The sequence below is a fragment of the Argiope bruennichi genome, chromosome 10 (genome assembly GCF_947563725.1).
Source record: "Argiope bruennichi chromosome 10, qqArgBrue1.1, whole genome shotgun sequence".
NCBI classification, from domain to species: Eukaryota; Metazoa; Arthropoda; class Arachnida; order Araneae; family Araneidae; genus Argiope; species Argiope bruennichi.
Genome location: NC_079160.1, coordinates 73,402,586 through 73,428,662, shown reverse-complemented (window position 1 = coordinate 73,428,662; position 26,077 = coordinate 73,402,586). Strand labels below are relative to the sequence as shown.

Genomic DNA, 26,077 nt, shown 5'->3' with positions numbered 1-26,077 from the left:
TCCAGTTAAAAAATAATTTAATCAAATTCAGTAACATGAATGATAAGGCAAATACTGTCTATTATCTATGGATTCAGACATTTTTAGAAAGACATCTGATTTTGGATAAAAATGAGATGTAGGTTGCTTTTTGGGTGCAATTAGCACAAATTGTAGTTGTCAAAATAGATATATTCTACGTACTTTTTTAGTTAGTAAAGTTTATTTATTTTCAGATAACATAATTAATTTATTTTCATTGCAGGAATTCGAAAATGATACTAAAATTGAATTCGCATTGAGATATCTGGTATTGGAAAACAACATTAAACTTTCGCGTGAATGTTAGTCTACCAAATAGTTAATGCTATTAATGGTCTAGAAAAACGAATAGAAAAAACCTTATTAGTGAAGCATATTGTATACCTCCATAGTGTTATACTATATTCTGAATACCGCTTAGTATCATTAAGAATTGTACCGTAGTTGATAACTCAGGATACTGTGCGGCATTCAGAATATATAACAATATCGTTAAGATGTCATATCTCTTCTGTTTACAGAAGGAGATTTCAAATTACCGGAATTCTCTAATCTGAATTAAATTTGGCTTAAGAATCTGCCAAGAATCGTTCCTTATTAGCCCAAGATATTCTACGATATCTCCACGATGTTTTTCAATATTCTAAATTCTGGCCAATATCGTGAAGATATCGTAACAACGTTGTTAGGTATTTTGTGTGGATAGAGTTTGAAGACTCCAAATCTTTTGATTTTTATTTAGATAAATGTTCTTATATTGCAGAATATCTCAATTAACACGAAATGCTGAATGATATTTTGACGATGTTGTCTGACATTCTGATGGCTTACAATATAGTGAAGATTTCGTAAAGACATTATTGGACATAATGTGATTTGTGTCAATAGAGATATAATGATGAGAGTTAAAGAGAAGTCAAAGATTGCAATTTACAATTAAAACAGCTATTTTTAAGTTAAAAAAGAAATGTAATATCAATACTCTAAAAAAGGGATTACTGAAGACTAAACACCCGGATAACGTTTAACAAAAAACTGTACTCTGCAAATTTTATCTCGAAAAATAACTGTTAATAGTTTTGATAGAATCTTCCAGAAAACTTTGGTACTGCAAGTTACAAAAATAAATAAGTAAAATAATATAAAGAATAAAGAAATGAAAAAAGGTAGAAACCAAATTAAGGAAAATTACTGTTTTATATCTTATACATGACAATAAATATTGATTATTAATATATTTTTCATTTTCATTGTAAATGCATAAACTCCTCCCAAAAAGAAATTGATGGGAAAGCAATGAGTTACTTTTTATTATTTGGAAACTAAATTTCGAAAGTGAAAATTAAACGTTACTTTGAAGTTTTAATGTCAAAATGTAACAATCAAATTCTAACTGAAGGAAAAAGCAGCAACAATAAACGTTTTCAACAAATAAAAAAGTAAATAAAGAAATAAATTCAGACTATTAACTTATTTTCATTGATTGATTACATAACACAACTCAGAGGTATCCGACAGCGCCCATTTTTCAATTTCGAACGTTTCTATAATTCTAAATGAAAAATTGGTAAAGCTCAGATTAAGCAAAATAACTTTTAATGTTTTATTTTTTCTTTTAAAGCCGACGACTATGCTGCCGTGTTTAAATTTAGCTCCTACAATATCTAATTAGTTTTTGTTTCTATTTCTCCAGTTACGGATACACTCTAGTTCTCCAATAGACGCTTCTGTTATTTATTAATATTTGAACTTGACCTGTCTTGTATGAAAATAAAAGAGAAAAAAATGAGATCAGTTATATCAGTGAAGAAAATCTGTGCGTTGACATGAAATGTGAGAATATATATCGTAATACTTTTTCGAATTTGTTGAGTAATGCAAAGTCTGGAAATAAAATAAATGAATAAAAATAATAAATCCAAAGTACAGCTACAGATCTGCCTTCTGGAAATAACCGCAGCAGACGAAACCGAGCAGTTTGATTTCACTAGTGTGGCAACTCTCTTCACTCACAGACCAGCGGTGGGGCTGGGAGTCCGAAATGGTTCTTCTGTTTTATACTCTTTATGGATTTGCCATATTTTTCTTTGGTGGATGGTGTTTTGTGTGGCTTCTACACATTATTGCAATCCTAAACGGGTAAGTTTTAAAGTTCTACATTTTCTATTTAAAGAATTCATATTGCACCGAGAGGTGCAACCTCCCATGTTTATCTGGCAGTGAAGCACGCCGCCGGTCCACGGTTGATCGTACCGGTGTGAAAGAAGGGAGCGTTACTGGCTTAAATTGTTAATTACAGAAATAATTAAAGAATACAAATTTTCCCATACATTATGCTGGAGAACTTGTTCCGGAAAAAATTCAATTACAGTATGTATTGTGCATTGGAAAAATAATAAATTATCAACGAATGGAAATATGTGATCTAGCGGCGGGGGATCCGCTGTATCAGGTTTTGGCTACGGATGAGGCATTTAGGCTTAGCAAAGTGGGCGAGGCTCTGTCAAGCGCGCTTTGAGTGCATGTGTACTGAACTTAAAATACCGAAAACCTATTAAAGTGTAAATGAAAATAGTTAAAGGATGAGTGGAAAGGGTGCTAAAAATGTGAAAAGCGTAATGTAGTTGTGAAACTTGTCTTGCACATTGAGGCAGTGATTTGTTGATAAATTTAATCCGATCCGTCAGTTGGAGAGGGGTATGCAGATTGTTTACCTTCCGATGTTTTTCGTTTTCTGATTGATTGCGGGCCGTGCTGTAATTGAATTACATAAATCCTTACACCATATAAAATGCATTTTTTTAAAAAGTTATTTAAATATTACTATTAAACTTTTATGCATAATAATATTGAAAGTTTTTGTACCTAGATTTTTTTCATCGATTTTAATTTCCTAGTCACTGAAAAACTAGTGTTTACGATTCTAAGAATTTTTATTAATTAAACAATGAATATAAAATTAAATTTCAGTCAGACAGTAGAGATTTCGAAATAAGTTTTATTTAAATTCTAACTGTTTAGATTCGATCTCGCAATTCGTTTACGAAAGTGTTTATCATATTTAAATTTGGTTGAGTCTTAAGGACATTATTAGATAGCTTATTATTTATTTTTGCTGATTATTATTTAAAATATTATTAGTGGATATTTTATTATATTTTTCAATTATTTTCATAAAGACAAGCATTACATTAATAAAAATAAGCATTTTTTTTAACTACCAGTTTTTATTTTGTTTGTAATACTTATTTTATCTGATTGATGATTTAATATTTAGTGAATTATAAATTTTAGTTTATAGTTAATTTATAGCTTTTGTGTGATTACTTTATAAGAAATTTGAATAGTAACATAGTCCTTTTTTTTTTATCATTGTATTACCACTTTTTAAACAGTGATATATTGAATACTACTCTAGAATAGAATGATTATCTAGATTTTAAGTCTTCTGGTTAAAAAAAAAAGTCTACTGAAATTTTTTAGTGATGATAATTTGCCAAATGCATTTTATTTATATTTTTTCTAACTTTGAATTTTTAGTTTTTTTGTAAATATATGTCATCAGTATATAGCTTAAAATAATCAGGTCAAAATTTAAAAAAAGGAATGGATTTAAATGTTTTGTTGCTTTGAAATAGAAAATTCATAAATGTTAATATATCATTAAGATACAACATATGCTGTGTCAATAATATATATATATATATATAATGTTGGACACATGCGAGTCATTTTGTAAAAATTTGAATCGCATTTAATTGCATTCCAACAATATATAAATTCTTTGATTATAGACAACATTTGCTCATAGTGGAAAGTGAGCTCTTAATTTTTTTCATATTTCTTGGAATTTTGATCAGTTTATAATTTAAATAAGTTGATAATTGATTTTATTATATTATATTGAATTTTAGTAAGGCATGTAAAAAGTAAATAAAGCATCTTTCCATGTATTTGAAAACCTTTCGTTTTTGCATGTTATTAAGTATTGATATTCTGGTCACCTTTTCTATTTTCAAGTAATTCATTAGTTTTTGCTAGCCTATTGAAGAATCTGATTAGAACATTATATTGATTTTAATTTCTAATGTTATTAATTTATAATTTAATTCCTAAATAATATTGTTGAAAGTTTAATTCCCTTATTATAGAATTAGAATTTTCAGATTTTTATATTCAAATTTACTAACTAGGTAAACAGCGATTTTTGCTTTATTAGTAGATAATATATATTTTCATATATGTTATGTTGATTATATTTTAATAGTAAAGAGATAAATTTGGTAGTTTTCATTGTAGCAATTAACATATTGGCTATTTTCCTTTCTTATTCATAATAAACAATTTAAATTATATCTGAATGAGCTGGTACATTTAAAAGCATTACAGTTTTATTTTTTAAAAAATGTAAGCTCCATATGACTAATTTATTTCCACTTAAGATTTTACATATTTTCAATTAAAAAAGATATTTAGTAAAACATTATGCTTTTTATTAGAATATATAATTTATCATAGTACGTACGTATACTTAACTTTTTCCCAATTTTCCTTTAAGATGTTTTTTAACTAGTTTGAATTTGTGAAAGTGTGATTATTCCTATCCCTAAATAAAGAGCTGATATGGTTAAATTCCATTTTTTATTTAAATCATGGTCTTTCATTTTTATATTTAATTAAGTATACCATCAGTAATAAAATATGTCAATATTTCACTAATTATATTTTATGGTTGTAAAGAATAAATTTAAAGATACAAATTCACATGCTTGTTATATTTTTTAGAAACTTTTTCTTTTAGTTATTTTTCTATTAAGTTTTATTCTGAATGTTAGAGTAAAATGTGTTTTAATTATGTCAAAATAAAAATATTTTAAAATGTAAAAGAAATTTATAATTGCTATTCTTTCTTCCAAGTGCGATCCTTTTATCTTGGGAAATATTTAAGTATTCTTTGAAATACTGAAGTATTTATATTGCAATAAAAATTTATTTCCATATCAGAATAAGAAAACAAGTTAACATGTTAATTATTCATTATCATTAACTAAGGACTTTTGGCCATTAAAATATTTAAAAATATTCTGTAAACATTACAATTATTTTGCTTAAATTAAGTACACGAAAACATTTTTTTTTTAATACTTGGATTGTAGTACAACAAATGTGTGAAAAATTGTAAAAACATACTTATACTTGTTATTGTATTATAAAAATCTGTTCATAATAAACATTTTGCTAATATTCAAACTAGTTTCATTGCATTAATTTTCTATCCTTATATAATCAATACAAATATTAGAGTATATATTGCTACTTATCTGTCTAATGAAGGGTTAAAAAGTATTTGAAATGTTTTGTATTTTTCATTATAGTCTCCCCCCCCCCCCAATTTTATGATTTTTTGCTTCGATCATTGTAAATTATTTAACAATCCAGTGTTTCAAAAATTCAATGTTAATTCAATGGATTTTAAAATTAAAACAGGATTTTACTTCCATTTTTTTCATTCCTTGGTACTGCATATAAATTTTCTGTATTGAAATCTAAAGTAATTTATCTCACTATAACTAAAGAATTTTTTTAAGATTTAAAAAAAAAATTGCTTGAAATGCATACATTAATGCTAATTGCATGAAAATGTGCAGCAGAATTTGGGGGCTTTTGAAAAGCATTTTAGAAGCTATGGTTTAATTTTATTTCAATACTAACTTACTTTGGTATCCAGCTGGTTTGTCAGAGATATTAGTTATCTTCAATTTCAGTTAAATTGTATACATACATCTTCATGTCCATGATTCTTTCTAATTGTCGTATATTAAAGTTATATTAATAGTCTTGCATTATTTATTGTGTATATATATAGTATGGAACTATTTTATTAGAGTCAAATCAATAACATCACTGCTATTAAATAGATAATCATTGCCTAATTCATCTATTTTTATTTTTATTTTTTTTTTTTTTTCTTTTCCTGTACTGTCATTTCACTTTATTTTTCATACAAATCATCAAATATTAAACAAAATCTTTCGATGGCTTTCAACAATTGGAAAAAAAATTATGTGATCAAATATTTAATGAAACACTGAAATCACTTTGAATTTCTGAGTAACAATGTGTTTGAAATTGTTTTAAAAATTGCCAAATTTCAGAAAAAGATTTACATAATTAAGTTTTTATCATTAAAACAACAAGTTTCAAATGGTGTAAAAATAGTTTTTATGCAATAGTATTTTCAGAAATATGGGAAAAAAGTCAAGATTCAACTTACATTTCAATTAAAAATTTTTTAAAAAAAATTATTTGGTGATGCACATTCTGACCTTCCAAACTACATATGCTCAAAGTGTGGTAGCCTTAAATCAAATTGTCTGGCCTGAAAGTGTTAACGGATACTTTCATTTTTATTATTAGAGGAGATGACATGTATTGTAATAATTTATTTTAAAGGATTTTAAATCTTTTAATACTAAGAAAAATATATGTATTAGTGCTTTACAGAGCAGATTAATTGATCTATAGCTATTAAATTTGTTACATAATTTGAAGTGTGAAAATATTTTATCTCTAGCAATTTTTAAAAATTGATTTTAGTGATTTTTTCCTTTGCAGCTTCCTTTCTTTGGCATTTTTAACTGTGCTAATTTGTTATGCAGCTTCTTCCCCCTGAATTTTGACAATTTTTAAAATGTTTTTTTAAATAATTTTCAATGATGGATCGCATTGTTACAATTTAAGTAAAATTGTTTTCATTGTTAATTAATATTGCAGTGCTTTCTATATAATTTATGAAATTACATTCCTGTTAAATTTAGTATACTAATATCCAGACATTAATGTTTTGAATGGCTTTGTGAATGCATTAGTATTAACTTCATTAGAAAAATTTATGCGCATAATAAACATAAGAGAATTATAAGCATCCAGTTTTTTTGGGGAGACTTGATTGAAATCAAATAACATATTTTTGGCAAACTGGCCAGTCACCAACAGCATCTAATATGTTATAAAGAAAATGAAGACGGGACAGTTGAAGTAGATATTTTTTTCTAAATGAAGCTTTAAGTTTTTATATTAGCTGTATCTGTGATAATTAAGAATTAATTTTTTATTGCCATCATCTGGCTGTTCATTTTATTGCCTTATGCTATTCTTCTCGGGTACAATATATAAACTAATTGCTAATAAACTGAAATTCGCTGATAGTTGAAAAGAGATCATTAACCTTGTAATTATTTAAAAAGAAGGAAAAGCCTTTCTGTAGTCTGTAATTTAAGGATAAAAAAGAAAGTAAATAAATAACCTCTTGATATAATGGATGCTTGGATTTTTCATTTAATTCTTAAACTGGTTGAATTTTTTTAACCAGTAAATTTCAAAACTATTGTTCTTCAGAAGATAAGTATTTTCTTGAAGAACTTTCATACCATTGTGTGACACTTTATACAATATTTTCCTAAACCTTATTTATGAGCTCTTTGACCATTTTAGAACAGACACTTTGAATTGTTTGATATAAAAAATGAGTTCTGAAAAATTTTGTTTTATTATCACACAATGTGGTGGTAGAACATTCTGACAGTTGAATATCATTGATTCATAGTACTTGTATTTTTTAAGTTGTGTACTGTTGATTTTTTTTTTCCCTCTTTATGCATCCATTTTTGAGTGTGTGGCTAAAATTTTTCTTTTAAAATTCTGTTGTCAAAAATTAAATAGTTTTATTTTATATGCCTGTGTAAAGCAGCTGTATAATAAATTAAACTTCTGTTTACACTTACTTAATATCCATTGTTATTGTTTTCTGGTGTTATTTTTGAATCCAGATTTGAATCATTAATTACCTGTTAAAGACAGAATACGAGTCTAGTTGATTTAAGTGGGAAAATGTATTCTTTAACATCTTTTTGCCATAATTTAACTAATGAAATTCTCATCTTTTAATAAACAAAATTGCCACTTTTGATTAACTTTTTATTACCTCTTGTAAATTTTTTAAAAACATATTTTGTTATTTTCAGCATTGATATATAGTTTACATTATTCTGTATTCATAATCTCGATGTATTTGTTGCATAATGCTATTGATGGATTAAATGTCTGTTTTATTATTTCTTAAACATCTTTCCCTGGTTGAAATGGATTGCTTTTAGTAAATAAAAATATAGAATTTTTTTATGTTTAATCGGTTATGTTTTAACACTTTTATTTTTTGCATTGTTGTATATCTAATTTAGTTGATATTGAGAACTAAGAAAATAAATATTAGAATTCATATGAAATATTCATTCAATGATATACATCCACCATTATTATATTCTGAATGATTATATACATTTCTTCATTCATAGATGTATGAAAAGTATAATTAAAGTTTTTCTTATAAAACCCAAAGAATTAAAAAGGTTTATAATAATATATGCTTTTTAAATAATAGAATGTGTTTATATATAAACTGTCATGAAATATTTTTAGTAGTATTGTGAGCACATTTAATACACAAGTTATTGTGTTGTATGCGCTACACAAGTTATTGTATCTGCTCTAGAGTCCAGTTGATCATCCCCCCCCCCTACCTATTGTGTTATCTACAAGTTAAGTAAATTATAGATACATGACTAAGACTATATTTGTAGTATTTTATGAATAATCTTTTTTTTTTTCCAGTAAGCTAAAACTACATAAAAAACCCCAGTTACCTTCTCCAGAAGTTCCATTGCCAGGAGTCTCCATATTGAAGCCTTTAACTGGTGTGGACCAAAATCTATACAGCAATTTGGAATCTTTTTTTACAATGAATTATCCCAAGGTAAAATACATGCAACATTTTTTTTTAAATATAAAATTAAAGCAATTGAACTAAGCTATTTATTTGCAAAGGGTATAGTAATTGTTTATATGATTATTGAAGTTTGGTTAATCAGGCACTGGTTTTATAAGGCTTATTAAGCTTCTTTTTTCTGTAATTAATAAAAGTTATATGTAAATGATAGTGATATCTGAAAATATGTGGATTTCTGTTTCTAATGTCAGTTTTGGTATAATTTAAAAAACATCTTTACATATATCTTTAATGATGCTGTAATGCTAAATTTATATAAAATTAATATTCTGATTAATTTCATATTGGCACCAGCATTAAGATGTGCCTTTTTTTAATTGAGTGTTTTAGTAAAATTGTCTAAATTTATGTTTTGATATGAAATATCCCAATATTTCAGACTCTTGAAGGATTAGGGTTTTTGAAGATAATTCTGGTAATTGTGACTTTTTATGGCTCACAAGTTTCTTCAGCAAGCCATCTATAGATATATTGATAAGATTATTGCATTGTGTCTTATGGACCTGGCGATCTTGCCTGAAAACACCTAACCTGACACCAAGCAAAACTTAGGACTGTTATAAGAACACAATCATAATGCTAAAAAATTAACACATTAAAAGCTGGTAATGGATCAAACTGCTTAAACCTTTAATTAACTAGTGGTGCTAAATCTCCTGTATAAGCCAAAGGAAGCATTTTGTTTCAGAGCAACCATGCCAAATAAGTGTTTGAAACTTACTTTTAATTCTCTTAGCATGGGAAGCAAGTATTAGAGATTCAAATGTGTTTTAACTTTGATGTTTTTGCAATGATCAGTACTGTTTTGCCCTTTTTAATATAATAATAGTGATTAACTTGAACTACCTCTCCATAATTTATTAATTTATCATGGGTTTTTTTAATGCAAAGTATTATAAAAATCTAAGGGATAAATTTTTTTTAAAAAAAAAAATTCATCTGTTTAATTTGATGTTGCAGAGATATTTAAAACATCTTAAAAATCATCTTCAAGGTACAATTTTAAATTACTGTTTTCAAATAAGTTTTAAGTACTGCAACTGTCATCATGCTCTTGCTTCAAAATTTAAAAACAGTTTCTTATTTGGCTTTGAATTTCAGTATGACATCATTCGATTAATACTTTAATATGATAATTTAATATTTAATGCTATAATTTCTGCTGTATTTATAAAAATTTCATTTAATGTATTTATAATTTATATTTAGTGTTTTTTGGAAAATATATTACTGTTTTTTGAACTTCTATTCATACAGATTAAAATAAATATACATTGCATGATTTAAAACTTAATTTCCTTTTTATCCTTTCTAGTTTGAACTACTGTTTTGTATAGAAGACGAAAGTGATCCTTCCATCATGCTTGTGAAAAAATTAATCGAGAAGCATCCAGAAATTGATGCTAGTGTGTTTATAGGTAAGTACACACAAATCATATGATTTGCTTACATTTATTTTTACCGTGCTGCTCCCATTTCTAAAATTCTGAGTAAATTTCTAATCTAATCATGCTATATTTAACTTTTGTTTTTGAATTCAATTTTTTATGATTTGTCCTTATAATTAATTTTGCCGACTGCTTTGGTATTTTGATATAATCATTTTTGATGCACGAATATTTTTTTTGATAGCACCTTGTCCTGAGAAATTTCTTTAATTATATTGACTTAAAATCCTAATATGAAAAAAACTTCTACTTATGCATTGATTCTTATGGGAGGTCATAAAATTTCATATTTCATTCCAAATTGTTTTACATGGAAATCTTTTTAAATTGATATACTATACCTTTGTATTGTTGATATTTTTCTTGTTCTTCTTTTTATAAATTACTTTAAAAAAATGTATGTGATTTAAAAAAGAATCATGAAAATTAAATAGGAAATCCAGAACTTAGTTTAGAGTGATAGATTGGTGTTGAATCCATTTCTTCTATAGTTCTGCATCTTTTAGTCTTTAAATTACGTTCTTCAAGATAAATACCTTTCAGATGGTAACACATGGCTTCTTGGATTATTTTTTATAAAATTGTCATTAGATTTTCTAAACATTGAATCATAGTTTTTAAAATGATGGCTATTTTACTTATCAGATTTTGAAAATTTGAAACAAATTTTAATTTGTGGAACTATAAAATTATTGGTTTAGCATTTTTTTTTCTGTAATTTTTAACTATTTTAAAATACAAATACCCTTTTTGCTGATTTAGAAGAATTATCTGTCCATTAATTGAACTTCAGAAATTTCTTGTTCTAAATTGCTACATGCTGAGTACTCCATATTGCTTCTAGGTGATAGTTAAGTGGAGCTTGGATTAATAAGCATGAATTTCTTTGTCTACTTGAGAAATGTCATTACACCATCTGTAGAAAAATGTATTCGTTTTTACTTGGTAGCGAAAATTAAAATCCAATCACTTTTTAAGTTGAGATCCTCCCCTTGAGTTATAGGTTTATCTTCTTCTGGGATTTTAAATTTTAACCTTTCATATTTGTAGAAAAATTATGTCAACAAATGTGGTCGATCTTCAGCTCAACATCATTCATTTGTTGACAGATTATTAGGGAATTAAAATTAAATTTCTATTAAATTCTGATACAAAACAAATGAAATCTGAAGCAACAAGCTTTCACGTAATTTAGTTATATTTTACTAGGGAACATTTTATTGTTTGATTTGATGTTCATTTATCTTGACTAATGATTAATTTTCTCGCTTAAAAGGCTTCTTTTAAATTTGTATTCCTTTTTGCTTTTTTTCTTGACATCTGTTATTTTCTTTTATACAAATTTTTTCTGTGTTATAGGTGGCCGGCGCAGCTGGTCAGATACTTCAGGTAGTAATCATTATATTTTTAAAACATGCACAAGCCATCTTGGGTGAAATTGATATTTTTCATCCTTTCTCTTCTCAGTGAAGCACAAATTTATAGAGTAATTCAATTTGAAGCGAAGTGGCCAATTAATAAATTTGGAGTAACTATTTCATTAGGCACTTTTAAATATCAGATTTCTTACTGTCAGTAGACTTCTATAATGGTAAAAATTTAATCTTTCATGCCTTTCCCATTTTTTAGCTTTTAAACATTTGGTTATAATTTGATCAATCGGTAATTGATCGTCTGTGAATCGAAAATTGTTTTTTTTTTTTTAATCCTTTTTTCTCCATTTTTGTGAATTTTAAAAACAGACATGTAGAAATTAAAAATTTTATTGGGCAAATTAAAGTTTTAATATTTCCATCTCTAATAAAATTTAGTACAAAACAGATTTTGCATTCTTTTAAAAATTATGCATAGTTATAGATTAATATTCAAAGATTTATTTAAAGAACTTTCCAGAGATAATTAAAATATCTTGCTCTCTTTATTGCTATTCAATGTTCAAATTTTGAAACAATTTATATTTTCAAAACATTTGAACATGTAGAATATCTTTAAGGTTAAATAAGAATACATAAAGAAAAGGCATCTTCCGAATAATAAATCTTAACTAATCATTGTTAGTTATTGACATTCATTTATCAGCTGATATTTTCCATACACTTGTTTTGCCTAAATACTAAATTTATTTTATCATTTTGTTACTTAGATTTAAATACTTATTGCTTTTACATATATGTTCATATATGCATATGAAATTATATATGTAAAAAAGATCTTTTATCTTAATTGGAGTCGAAAGTATAGTTTCAAACAATGTTTATGTAAATGGTACACCAAAAGCTAAATTAGTTTTCTAATTATCTTATCAATTTAACAAGTAAATTTATTTATTAAAATCAAAATATAATGCTGGGTTTGATTTCCTAATTCTATTTTTATTGAAAGCTAGAACATTTTAATAAATATACGTTTAAATTAATTTCAACAAAAAAAAAAGAAAGAAATAAAAATGAAAGGAAGAAAAGTTTGTATTTAATTCCAAATGTCAGTCATCTTTTCGGAACAACCTAATATTGAATTAAAGTTTTAGAACTAATATGTGTTAAGCCTTTCAAAAATTTTGATTTCATTTTTTTTTTTTTTTTTTTTTTTTTAACTGGTTCACTTTTTTTTTTTAAACTAGTTCACCAGTTAATAGATCAGAATATTGCCATAGTATGTTAGTTAAGTTACCTAATATTTTGTCAAGTAAAAGAGAAATATATATATATATATAATATCCATGTTTCAATCAAGAGGGGGGTATGAATTTATTTTTCATATTTAAAAGGGTTTAATCTTTTTCTCATTTTTAATGACTTATGTGCCTGGAGTGTTGGTTACATTTCGTTTCAGTTTAATTGTCCTTGAAATATGTGCTTTATGGGATGCATTAAATTTATTTGTTGTACTTTTAATATTTATTACAAAATTTTTGATTATGGTTATTGAAAATATAAGTGATGGATCTCAATTAGCAAAAGAAAGAAAAAAAGAAAACTAAAAGAAATTTCCTTATAAATCTTTTTTATTTTGTATAGTAAAAATGAATTTACCAACTAATTTTTTTAATTTACCAAAAATAATTAATGAAATTATATCTACCTTGAACAGTACTCTAAAGTCAAAATTTAAATTATAAAGTTATACATAATTTAAAAAGGCATAAAAAATTTTAAGTGTATAGATCCATCCATTGTTTATATTGGTCAGCTAGATAAAATGTTGGAAACAGTAAAATGGAAGTACTGGGCATAGATTGTATTGGGTTTTCTTGTTCTTAATGTGAAATTATATATAGATTCTTAAGAGAATAATAAATTGATTTGAAAGATAAAATGGGGAAAAAATATATAATCAAATCACGTATGAAAATTCTGACGATTACAAATTATTTATTTACGAATAATACCTCTACCATATTGTTATAAGAAGTTATTGCTACTATTATAAGAAGTGAATAGTTGTTTGAATATAAATATATTTTAAATTTAATGTTTAAATAAATAACTTCTTGTTCTACATCTTCGACAACAAGAAAGTATGGGGGGGGGAAACAATGATCTTTAATTTTAATGCTGTACTCATATACAACAGAAAGTACTGTATTTGTGTGGGCTTATATTCAATGGATTTAACAGACTGGATGTAAAAGTGTCCTTAAAATCAAAAGGCTAGTAAAATACAAATTGTGTATAAAAAAAATATTTAAAATAATTTTTTATATTTGAAAATCTGTTTAATTTAAATAGAATATGTAATGTATTTATCCTTTATTAATAACGAAAAAAAAAAAAAAACTACCTTATGACTGTTTATTGGAAGGGTGAGAAATGTTAGTTCAATTCTGCCCATTCATTAAGCAGTTATCGGTATTGTTAATTATTCGTTATTATGCAACCGCTTAAAATTAAAGAGGAAGCAATACATTAATATTGAACCAATTGCATTTAAAAATTAATTTTAAGTAAAATACGAACATGACATATTTTCATGAATTTTATCATTCTTGCGATTATTTTTTATATAATAATTCTGCAATATTAATATTTCTAGCACATTTTTTAATAAATTTATTCATTTTATTTTTCAATTAATCATACTTTTTTACTCTTTGGTGTTTGTTTGCCACATTTCATTGTTTTATTAACTTCAGCTTTAAAAAAATAAATTAGAATTTTGTAAATCATATTTATAGGGAAAAGCGATTTATTGGCACATTCTGTCACAATATAAAGGGTGTATAGTTAAGTTGTTGGTGTTTGTTCTGATTGTAAGAATCTCTGATGAATGAATCTAATAAATTTTATTCTTTTTAGGAGGTGATAAAGTAGGCGTGAACCCAAAGATAAATAACATGAATCCAGGTTATGAAGCAGCCAAGTATGATCTTATTCTAGTCTCAGACAGTGGAATCAGAAGTAAGTTGTGTCTTTCAGTCTTTATGCAAGCTTTAAAAAGAAATGTTTTATCTTTCCTATTTGATACACAGTTTACATCTAATCCTAATATTGTCACTGATGACCTATAAGTGATTGTCATTGATATGAGATTTATAGAAATATCTGGATTTTTACAGTAGCAAACGTGTTTTCTTCCATATTAATTACTGAAACTGCAATCATTACTGAAAAGTTAACTTACAAAAAAGAAAAAGAAAAAGCTTTATACGATTATGTTTTAAGGAAATTTTATATGTATATATACCTATATTTAAATAAGTATTTATCTTTGATAGCTAATGAAGAAAATATATTGATTTCAATTACTTTTCTACGTAATGTTCTTGCCTTTTTTTTTTTTTTTTTTAACTTGCATGTTTAGTTTTTGTTTCATAATTTGCAGCACAAATTCATTACCTAGTTATCAGTCGCATTTTAATTATGTACCTAGAATTATCATTTACAAGGTTTAATGTAATTTTTTTGTTTTCCTTGTAATTCTAATCCAATTTAGTTTTTAAGCTTGATAAAAGGTGCATTTTTTAAAAATTATTTTTCTTCAGAATTCAAATTTTGCACTAATACTTAATATAAAATATACTTTTACCTAATTATAGAAAGATTTTTTAATTTCTATGTATTTCTTAATCAATTTATTTTTATGGGGATCCTGTTAATGGATTTATTTCTTATAGTGAAAGAAGATACTCTGCTAGAGATGGTCTGCGCCATGACAGAAAATGTAGCTCTTGTCCATCAGATGCCATTCACATGTGATAGAGGCAACTTTCCTTCTGTTATGGAGAAGGTAAAACTTTTGTTTGAATCTTATGGAAAAGTGGCATTTGAACTTAAATATGCTCTTTGTTATATTAGTGTAAAATAATGAGTTTGCCATTTAATTTAAAATTGATCAATGTTAAATTCAGTTATTGCTGATTATTTCATTTGTTTGTCATTCTCAAAGAAAATTGAGAAATATTTTGGCTTCCCCCCCCCCAATAATTTTTTTTTTAATATAATCAAATTTCTGAAATGTAACTTTTGATATTCCAATATAGATCTGTATTTATAATTATTTGTGCAATTATATAACAGAAAATGTGGGGAAAATGGTATTACATATACAGTTGAATGCTTTCAAATTAAGAAATTATTTGTTAAATTGTTCTCTGTTTCATTCAACCCATTTTATTGTTACTTTTCATTATTTATAATGTATCAATTTTGTAAACATTTATAGCAGATTTTTTATTTCTGGACAAAATATTGATCTCAGTGTTTATTTAACTTTCATACTTAATCTCTGTGAAATGCACAAATATTTTAGTTTGATTTTAATTTATCTGAAGAATAATTTTTATTCATATTGTCTATTAATTATTACTCATGTCTTGACTGGTTTTTACCCTGTGTCTTATTTTTCAGGTGTATTTTGGTACATCACATGCCAGAATCTACCTTGCTGCTGATTTGTTCAGAATAAATTGCCCAACAGGCATGTCAGCATTAATGAGAAAAAAGCTACTAGATGAAGTTGGTGGCATCAAAGCTTTTGGCCAGTATTTAGCAGAAGACTTCTTTTTTGCCAAATCCTTCACAGATAGGTAAGCTTTTTTTTTTTTTTTTTTGTATGTGTGTAAAAAAAATGAATGCAAATCTTGATTCTTTTAATGAAGAAATTTGTTTAGGTGATATCTATTTTCTATGTTTTGAGGTCTAAAAAATGTTCTGATTTTTGGGTAGCCATAAAAATTTTTGATTTGTCACACAGCAATATAACTGTTGGAAGTGGGTTTAGTATCAATAAGGATATGCTTGTTGGAACTCAGAGAAAAATTCTTTGATTGTTCTAAGGATTAGGATTGATCTATATGATGCCATAGAGATGTCTTAAATGTTTTACCTCAAGAGATTTGCTGCCATATGCGACATTAGTGCATGCAAGGTATTTTGGAGCTTTGGAAAAGCAGAAAAAGTTCAAGACAAAGAATGCAACAAATGTAAATTAAATTCTTGCACAAGACATTAAAAAAATGAAATTAATGACTGAAAAATCTATAAATAGATACTCAGAATACATGAATTGACAAAAAAAAGCTTGTAATGCTTTCTGTTAAGTCACCATTAAATGATTTCTATCATGATCAGAATAACATTATTTTGTTTCACCCAAGTCCTTGATTTTGCATACTTTTAAATTACAGAACATGAGATGAGGGATCACTACCCCCCCCCCCCCTTAACATGTGACTTTATCTTGAAAAATTCTAAACAGTAAAAAAAAAAAAGTTTTTTTAGTTTATACATAAATATAATTTAATATATTATTTCAAGTGATGTTGAATCGTTGCTTATTTCCCTTTGTTTTTCCCGTTGAAATGTATTACCTCAGGGTATAACAATTTCATTGTGAGAATTACAATAGAATATATAGTACTGTAATTAGGAAGCATGTAAATAGCACATAAGTGCTATTTACATGCTTCCTAATTACACTTCATATACATACAGCAAAAACATAAGGATTTTTTTTTCCAAATTCAAGTGGTAACCCTGTGTCATATGTACCATTAGTCAGATTTTGAAATTGATAAAAAAGCTTCTAACTCTATTTGAAATATTTTATATATATTTCATGATTGGGTGTTTATAAAGTGTCTATGTTTTAGGAAGCTAATAGAAAAAGATTTCTTTCCTTAATATCAGTACTAACAATTCTCCCCCGCCCCCCCATGTATACCCTTAAGTATGTTTCTGAAGATGAAATATTTTCACTAAGTGATTAAATGTTTTGTGTCCATCCAAATGAAAATATATAAACAAGGTATGAATAATTTTCTGTATGTCAGTTTAATTTCATTTTACTTGTGTTTTCAGGGGCTGGTCTATTCGAATCAGTTCTCAACCTGCCTGGCAAAATTCTGGCATTTGTGAAATAACAAATTTTAATAATCGTATATCAAGGTATGTTTTATTTCGAACAATCTTCAATAGAATGTATATGTAACGAAATATATTAGTGTGGGCGACATTTCTATTCTTTTTGCTTCTTATACTTTTGTTTTGCTGGTTCTAAACAATATTCGATTATTTATACAGATGACATTGGATATTTTAAACAAAGAGCTACTATATTATTAAATTGTTTCTTTTTAAATATCTTTTTACTGAAATTGTTTGATTTGTTTGTAAAGCTGCGTAGATTAATTTTCTATTTTCTTCTAATGCGAAACATTCTCATGGAATTTGCAAAATGTCATTTTAAATAATGTTGACAATAAATGACTTCATAACTTTTAAATGATGTTGAATAAATTACTTCTTGTATTTTGATTAATATTGTAATGAGAATGATGGAGGGATTTTTGCAAATGAAAAGATTATATGATTGGTAAAATTTAATATTCATGAAACTATAGAATATTAAAAAACAGAACACTTTTATTAAATTTTTTTATAGAAAGTTAAATTTTGGTGTGTATATATGTATAAAATTGGAGTATGGCATTCTTTTGCTTTTTAAAAAATGTTACACAAGGCCAACTGTTGTGATGAAATAGGAGTCTAACTTACTCAGGAAGATCATGTGATTTGCCAATGATCAATGTGATTTGCCAATGTCATCAACTGTTTATGTTATAGATAATTATTGTGTACAATAATTGGCTTTGTGCAAATGCTATTTCACTTTAAGATTTTTAAGAGCATACAAAAATAAAAATGAACTAAACACTTAAAAGCTAAGAAATGTCTAAACTACTTCATAAGAGTGTTGATTGGAAATGATGCAACTGGTTTTAGAATTCATTGACTTTCAAATAATCTTGATTATTAATTTACTATATCTGTTATTTTCAATTCCTTATATAAGTGCTTATATTGGAAAATCATGCCGAATTTGTTAATTGTCATTTGGCAACAAATACATGTTAAGATTTTTTGTATGCTTGAAAAGTTAAAAAATTTGTAACAATGCTATTTGGATAATATTAAAAGCAGATTTGATTAAAAATTGAGCAGCTTTGATTAAAAAAGGAAATCATCAAAAACGAGAAATTATTTCAAATGAGTCCTGAAGAATCTTTTGTATAAAGATCCAGTAGAAGGGAAGAAATAGATTATATGCTGTTTAATTTGCAGAATGAAGTTTCTGAACTACATGATATAAAATAATATTTTTATATGATAATATGTTATTCATCTAAGTTGATTGGTATGACTAAATTAATCCTTTTAATACTTATCTTCTTATGTGATTATTTCATCATTATTAATATGTTGATCAGTTTCGATGAAATACATCTTATAAAAGGGCTGAATCCAAAGAATATTTTTGAATCTCTACTAATAATGGGAAAATTTATATGTGTGAATGTTATACTGGAAGTGCTAATCGAGATCTACCAAGTATATGCCACAGATATAATTTGAAGAGTGAAAATATACTTTTCTGTGTGGGTTTTTCAAAAAATTTAATTAATCTTGCCAAAATTTTGGTATTTTTCATATTTTTTCCAAAAATATGATTTTTGTCCAAAAATGATTTTTATGTCTTTAATATTAAAGTAAATCTCTTTAAGGATAGTAAGGTGATGTCATTTGTTTTGATACTATTTGTTCATATGCGCAATGAATTGAACAGATAAAGGGTTATTAAAATGTCACAGCTTTGATTTTTTTTCCCCACAATTAGATGCTTAAAAAATGTTTTCTTGGAGAAATTGTTAAGTTTTGTATGTCAAATTACAAATACAATATTTCTGGTGATGCAGCTGGTTGTGAAAGCTGCTGATAGTAAAATAAATAAGCAACTGATATTGAATCTTAAATGTATTCTGAACCAGAGAAATGGAATAGTTTCTTGATCAAATTTAAAATTTAAAAATAGATTATTACAGACATTTTTTTTCTTTTTTTACATGCTACACTATAATTTTTAGAATTATAATATGAAATAAAAATATTCCAGCCAAAAGTTAGAAAAACATCATAAATATGTAAAATATTCATATTGCAAATAAAATTGAGGAAAGTTGTTTTATTACATAGGTGGGCAAAGCTGAGGTTTGCCATGGTACCCTACACTATTGTCTTGGAACCATTGTCTGAGTGCATGGTGCTAGGTGCATGTGCAGCCTGGGCACTCAATGTTTTATTCCAGTGGGATGTCTTTGTTGTGTACCTGGTCCACATTCTGGCGTGGCTTATACTGGACTGGATCCTGCTCAATGTCATACAAGTAAATATTTTTATGATATTCTAAGTTTATTTTTGTGTATGTGTTAAATTTGTATAGAAATTTATTTATTACTTATTCATTGACTTATTTTTTCCCTTTGTTTTTAACCTTAGACTTTATATTAATATTTATAGATTGTATGCTATCTGTAAATTACATAATGAAAAAATTATTCAGAGCATTCTAGAATGCAAACTGTTGGGCTTAGAGTTATCATATTTGACACATTGGGTAGTAGGTACCAACTAAGAAAAGATGTTTCAGTTTTTTAAATTAATCTAGAATCCATTGAAATGTTAGCATTTTCCCACTATAATCTTGGACTATATTGTACAAAATCTATTTTTACATTGTTTAAAGGATTTTTGGATAAATTTTACTTTGATTCTTTTTTTGAGACTTTGTTTATGTATGTTATTGTTTTGCAGTAATGTTAAATACGCTTTTATGTGTTTGGGTATGCATCCTTATTACATGAAAGAAGAGTTTGAAAAATAGTAAGCGATGAATCTAACCAAAAATATCTTGATATATTACTAAAAACTAGAAATAAATCATTTTATAATTTATCTTATTTTTGCTAACTGTGATTTAATAGGTCTTTTAACATATGAAAATAATATATCTCAGTATCTTGAAAGAAGGTAGACTCATTAAGGAAATTTCTTATGGACACCATTAATAACTAAAAATATTAAACTTTATAATTTAGTTTCTTAAGTGTTAAAAATTTACAGGATAAATATTCAAAAACCAAGAATTTTGGTTTGGGGCCCAAATATGATGAATGTTTATAATTTCCAATGGACCACCCGTTTTTCTTTCTTTCTCGGAATTAGGAGTAAAGCTTTCAGTGTTTGTGCAAAAACCAGTTTATAAAATTAAAGTATAACCATGCATCAGAAGTCTCATTTATGTTAAAATTTCTTTGAAAGCTCAGCTTTTTTTTTTTAATTAAATATATTGAAAATGAATTATTGCATTTCATTTAGTGTTACGTATTCTTAAACGTTTTTATATTGTTCCTTTTGAAATAAATAAGTTTGATGTCTTGAAGTTATTAACCCTTCCTTTGTAATTGCTGAGAAATTCAATTCAAGTGCTCATAGCTCCTAGTGGGTTGAAAAATACTTTGTACAAATAATAATAATGAAAATTAGTTTTTTCTGATTAGTTAAGTGAATTTCTTTTCTTATTTGCCTCAATTAAAAAAAAATTATATATTGTTACTAACAAAAATAAAATTTCTAAGAGATTGAAACAATATAAACCTTTCTCTTTATTTCGTAATAAATTTAGTTTACATTGGTTTTTCAAATGTTTTTGATATTTTAAGTCCATTAAATTGAAAATAATTAACTCCAAATTATACGAGTTAAAACCGAAGTAGGCAAGTTATTGAAAACAAAATAAGGCGACAGAAAGGAAATTGAAAGTTAATAGAATGTCTTTTGTACATTTGTGTTGAAACTCTATTTCTAGCATCTTAGTATTTTTTGCTCTTTTTCAGAATAATACACTGCCATTCAGCAAGATGGATTTTGTTGTTGCCTGGACATTTCGTGAAATGGGCGCCTTCTACCATTTCTGTCTGGCGCTCTTTGATCCCAAAATTCAGTGGAGGACACGGACATTCTATTTAAGGTGGGGAGGACTAGCTGAAGAGGTCAGTCCGCACGTCTGAGTGTGTTGCCATAGTGAATAGTACATATTATTAAAAAAAACAGACATCCATATAAAAGTGAGTGAGCCAGGTACCTGATGCTGCAACAAACTGGCCACCCAACTGTGTTACCTTCATGCTGCTGGTCAGTGAAAATCGTGGCTTGTGTGTATAGAACAGAACAATTCTTTTGTACAAAGTTCCTTCACAGGAGTCCACCGTATTGTGATTTATTTTTACCTCCCCCAAGGGATTGCTCATTGCTCAACTAAACGTTCCCCCCTCCCGGGTACTACAAGAATTGGGTGGTGGATATATCAGATTCGATGGAGCATATTTGATGTATCCATCCACCTTGTGGACAGTCGCCCGCCGCTGGCCCTAGAAATTTGTAATCAGCTGCTACAAAATAAATACGGAAATTGTGATCTGCATGTTTTCTTTTTAATTTGTTTCAAATATAATTCCTGCATTATTTTTTTTAATGATCTGTTGTGTTAAATGATAAACAGTTGATGCAGGCATGTCACTCTTTTTTGCACTAAAACAAATATCTGTGACTGTGCTGAAATGTTCAGCTATTTTTCTATTTAAAAAATGTCTTTTCTTAAAAATTTATCTTTTTCTATTGTAATTTATCAAAGGAAATTTTAGTGAATACCTTTCTGTTTTTGTTGATTAATTACCACCATTCCAGAAATAAATTGACGATCCTGCTGATCTTGTATCCCCAGAAATGTTATTGTTCGGCGAAATGAATGTTCCTTCTGAAATACTTAGATTTACAATAGATCCTGAGAAATAAGTTGATTGTAATTTAAATGTTCTCTAACTATTTTTTGTTAAAATAGTCGTATATATTTTGAATTAACATTTCTGTTAGTGATGTAATTTTATTAAGAATGCTAATTATTCCTTTTTAATTTTTACCATTTAACTAAATTCTTATTGTAGTGACAGATACCTGCATTGAAAACTTTTTAACTAGAATCATTATTTTTTTGTATATTATTTGTATAAAAAAAGACTGTAATTTCCTCCTCTCGTCTGATTTGGTTGATTAAAATATATCTTTAAAATGTAATTATTTTTAAAACATAATTAATCAGGGGCATTATCTACCTTATTTGGTTTGGGTAATTTGTTTAAAAGTTTCTTTTAATCATAATTTTAAAGTTGATTAGTCTAAATATTTATCAAAATTATGGCCAGTTTCAAATTCAGCCATATTTACACTTTTCGTTGAATCTAAAACTCAATTATCAGTCACTCACTTAGTAAATATCAGTCATGTTGCATTTTGTTATAAATCATGTTCATAACTAAATGAGGTATTAATATTTTGTGCTTTCATTATTTAAAAATGAGCAAATAAAGCCCTTTGAGTCATTTTATTTCTATAAATTTTTATGTACATATATAAAAACATATATTATAGATTCAAGTCTTTTTTTCCCCCCTTATCTCCATCTTTGCTGTAAGTATGTGTGTTTTATGCTATAATAATCTGAAGATTTTAAATATATTTTGAAATCTGTCAGATGATTAAAAATAAGTAGTTCTTATTGTACAAATTTTACTGTGTATAAATGAAAAAAAAAAAAAAAAATGACGAAGGAAATATAAACTGAAAAACTTGCTATGACCCCTGTCTGGAATATTTTTATGTCTAACTACTTAAACTTGTATATTTTTTTTTGTGTGTAGAATTTCAGTTGTAAATTGATCTCTGTAAAATTTTTTTGTGATGTTGCCAACAAATTTGTTGTACATCTACTCTAAATTTAAGATACATTATTATGTTAAAAAAAAAATCAATAAGTTTTGTCTGCAGCTCAAAATATTAAGTGGTGGAGTTTTAAAAATCATTTGCAGGATTCATTTTTTAAAAAAATACTGTTAGAGGGGGAAAGAAAATTTTTCACTGGGCTAAAGATTGATTTCCTCTAGTATAATTTTTTAATGATTAATAATATGGTTTAAAATTAGGATTCTTCTGAAACAATTAATAATAATAATAATTCTAATTTTTATATATTTCATACATATTAATCTTAATTCTCCCCCCATCCCCCCTAAAAAACCAAATCTTGTTCTTAATTTTAACTAATTTTACTTCTTTTTTAATTGAAATTGTTCTTCAAATAAACACTGATATCATGTCTCTTTTTTAAGAATTCCTATGATTGTTTTATTTAATTTTATTGTCTATTAAATACAAGCATGTATTTCTTAATTCGTATAATTTCATTCCAAGAGTACTTTACATTTCAAGTGGCGAGGCGATCTTTTGCTTTATCAAAATATTCTTATTTTAGTAAGTTATTTTGTACACGAGCCACGTATGTCCAATTTCATAATCCATCTTCTAATTTGTGAGCTTGTGGTGAAAATTAGTTTCTGAAAATATTTATCCTTTATTCTGTTGTCAAAATATTAAATTTTCGTCATTTATAGTGTTGACTAACATCTTTATCAGTATATTTTTTGGGCAGACTTATAGGCATGGAACCACTTCTGGAGATTAAACTAATAATGCATATTCTTCATGTTAAAAGGACAAAATTGCTGTTATTATCTGTGTCAAAATAGCCATTGAACAACAGGAACGGGTCAATTTTTATAAATAAGTTCTTTTGGATAATTTCCTATAAACAGCTTCTATATTGTTAAATAGAATTAGTACAAGAATCTTATCCATGTAAATGCAACGAAAATAATTAATAATTCTTATCAAAATTTGATCTCATTCCCCCCCCCCCCCAAGTACTTAGAAAATAATATCAGAAAATTCATCCACATTAGAGTAATTTTATCATGCTTTGTAATATTTTATATTTTAAAGTTATCTTTGCTTATTATTAAATTTAAATACATTACTTGAAAATTCTTAAATTATTATTTTTAATCATTCAATCTGAATGAAATCTTGCATATTTGATAAAATATTGCCAGTACTTAGTTTAATTTTGAATGATTTTCTTAAAGAATAAATCTATTTTTTCAAAGTCAGTATTTTATTTTTAAATCAATTATAATTCTTTATTATGGATTTTAAATGATAATGCATTTTAATTTATTTTGTTGATTCATTGTATTTCCTTGGAAAGAATTTTAAAACATTTTTTTATGTATGATTTTTTGAATGTATTCTTTTTAATGTATTCAGACAGAAGTTTTATGTTTGTATCAGATTTATAGATATATCCTTAATTTAATGTAAAATCTTTATTTTTTTATTTTCTGTATAGAAAACATTACAGATGATTTACATCTGTTTTGAAATTCATTGTTCCTGATTCCCTCCATTGTTTTTGAAGCTAAAGAAAGTTTCTGCTTAACAATTTTTTTATTCCTAATAATTAAAAATGGATATTCTAAGTGTAGAAGCGGAAAATATCCTCAATAAAAGGCCCAAATTACCTTGGGAAGATCAAATACTATTGTAAATGTCGAATTTTTCTTGAAAAGTAAATGAACTTAATTTTTAAAAATGTATTTTAGTTGGAGGAATTTTGAAATCCAATTTTTTATATGGTCTTAGATTTCAGGAAAACTGGTGTCTCTTTTAGAGATGCATGCTACGAAGACAGAATCTTCATTAACATAATATTTATAAATCTCATTGTTGCCTAATTATAGCTATTAGAATATTAATTTTAAAAAATGTTCTTTATTATTATTATTTATTTTTTTTAATGTCTAAATTTATTTCCTCCACCATTTTTAAAATGAGATTCTTGATTCGTGAAGTTTAGAAATTCATAGTTAAATAAGTGTTTTGTCTGTGATTTTTCTTCCTAAAAATATTTGATTTGTTTTATTTGTCCCCCCCCCACCTCTTCCTTCTCTCAGTTGTATGTGGTTTGGATTTGTTAGTAACATGTATAAATATGTGAAATCTAAACTTTATATTGAATTAAATGAGAGATTATTTATTTTTTTGTGTGTTTTTTCCATTTAAATGTGCAGACTTTCAGACAAAGGGCCTCAATTAGACATTCCATTTGGTTTTGATGCTTGGCAAAGTTTTGTTTGGTATATTTAGTTGTGTTAGCTTTATATTTCCTATCTTCTGCCAATTAAAAGATTTTAATTATGAATTGGAATCTGTCATTTTAGATTATGTAATCTTTTTTTATGCTGCTAACTTTAATATTATAGAATTTTTCCCTTTGTTTTGAATTATTTGATGTTTTGCAAAAAATGTTGATGTAATAATGAATGCTTTTTGTGTGTGTTTTGACTCGTAAAATTGGAGGTAGAGTAAATTATATATCCTTCTCTTCTAACACCAAATAAAAATATTGATTTAAAAACTAAACTTGTCATCTTGTTAATGGTTCTAGTCATTAAAAGCTTAGTGGTAATACTACCTACTTTTGTTTCCATTTGATTTGTTTAGATATCATGTACTAGTCTGTTAAAACAAAAAATATG

The 26,077-nt window shown here is 26.3% G+C and overlaps 1 protein-coding gene across 2 annotated transcripts; it reads left to right on the top strand.

Moving 5' to 3' along the window:
* Positions 1-1,993: 1,993 nt before the first annotated feature.
* LOC129987935 (ceramide glucosyltransferase-like) lies at positions 1,994-25,740 on the top strand. Of its 2 annotated transcripts, XM_056095942.1 has the most exons (10): positions 1,995-2,160; positions 8,692-8,833; positions 10,182-10,284; positions 11,674-11,703; positions 14,610-14,711; positions 15,428-15,540; positions 16,161-16,339; positions 17,613-17,699; positions 19,785-19,974; positions 21,485-25,740. In XM_056095942.1, exons 1-10 carry the CDS (start codon positions 2,063-2,065, stop codon positions 21,656-21,658), a joined length of 1,218 nt encoding a protein of 405 aa, XP_055951917.1. In that variant the 5' UTR covers positions 1,995-2,062; the 3' UTR covers positions 21,659-25,740. The 2 variants fall into 2 exon arrangements, with proteins under 2 accessions (XP_055951918.1, XP_055951917.1); XM_056095943.1 differs by lacking the exon at positions 11,674-11,703 and having other exon boundaries at positions 1,994-2,160.
* Positions 25,741-26,077: the final 337 nt, after the last annotated feature.

Coding starts and splice junctions, on each gene's coding strand:
- LOC129987935 (XM_056095942.1), top strand. CDS start 2,063: ATGGTTCTTCTGTTTTATACTCTTTATGGATTTGCCATATTTTTCTTT. Junction 14,712..15,427: donor CTCAGACAGTGGAATCAGAA/GTAAGTTGTGTC, acceptor TATTTCTTATAG/TGAAAGAAGATACTCTGCTA. Junction 19,975..21,484: donor TCCTGCTCAATGTCATACAA/GTAAATATTTTT, acceptor GCTCTTTTTCAG/AATAATACACTGCCATTCAG.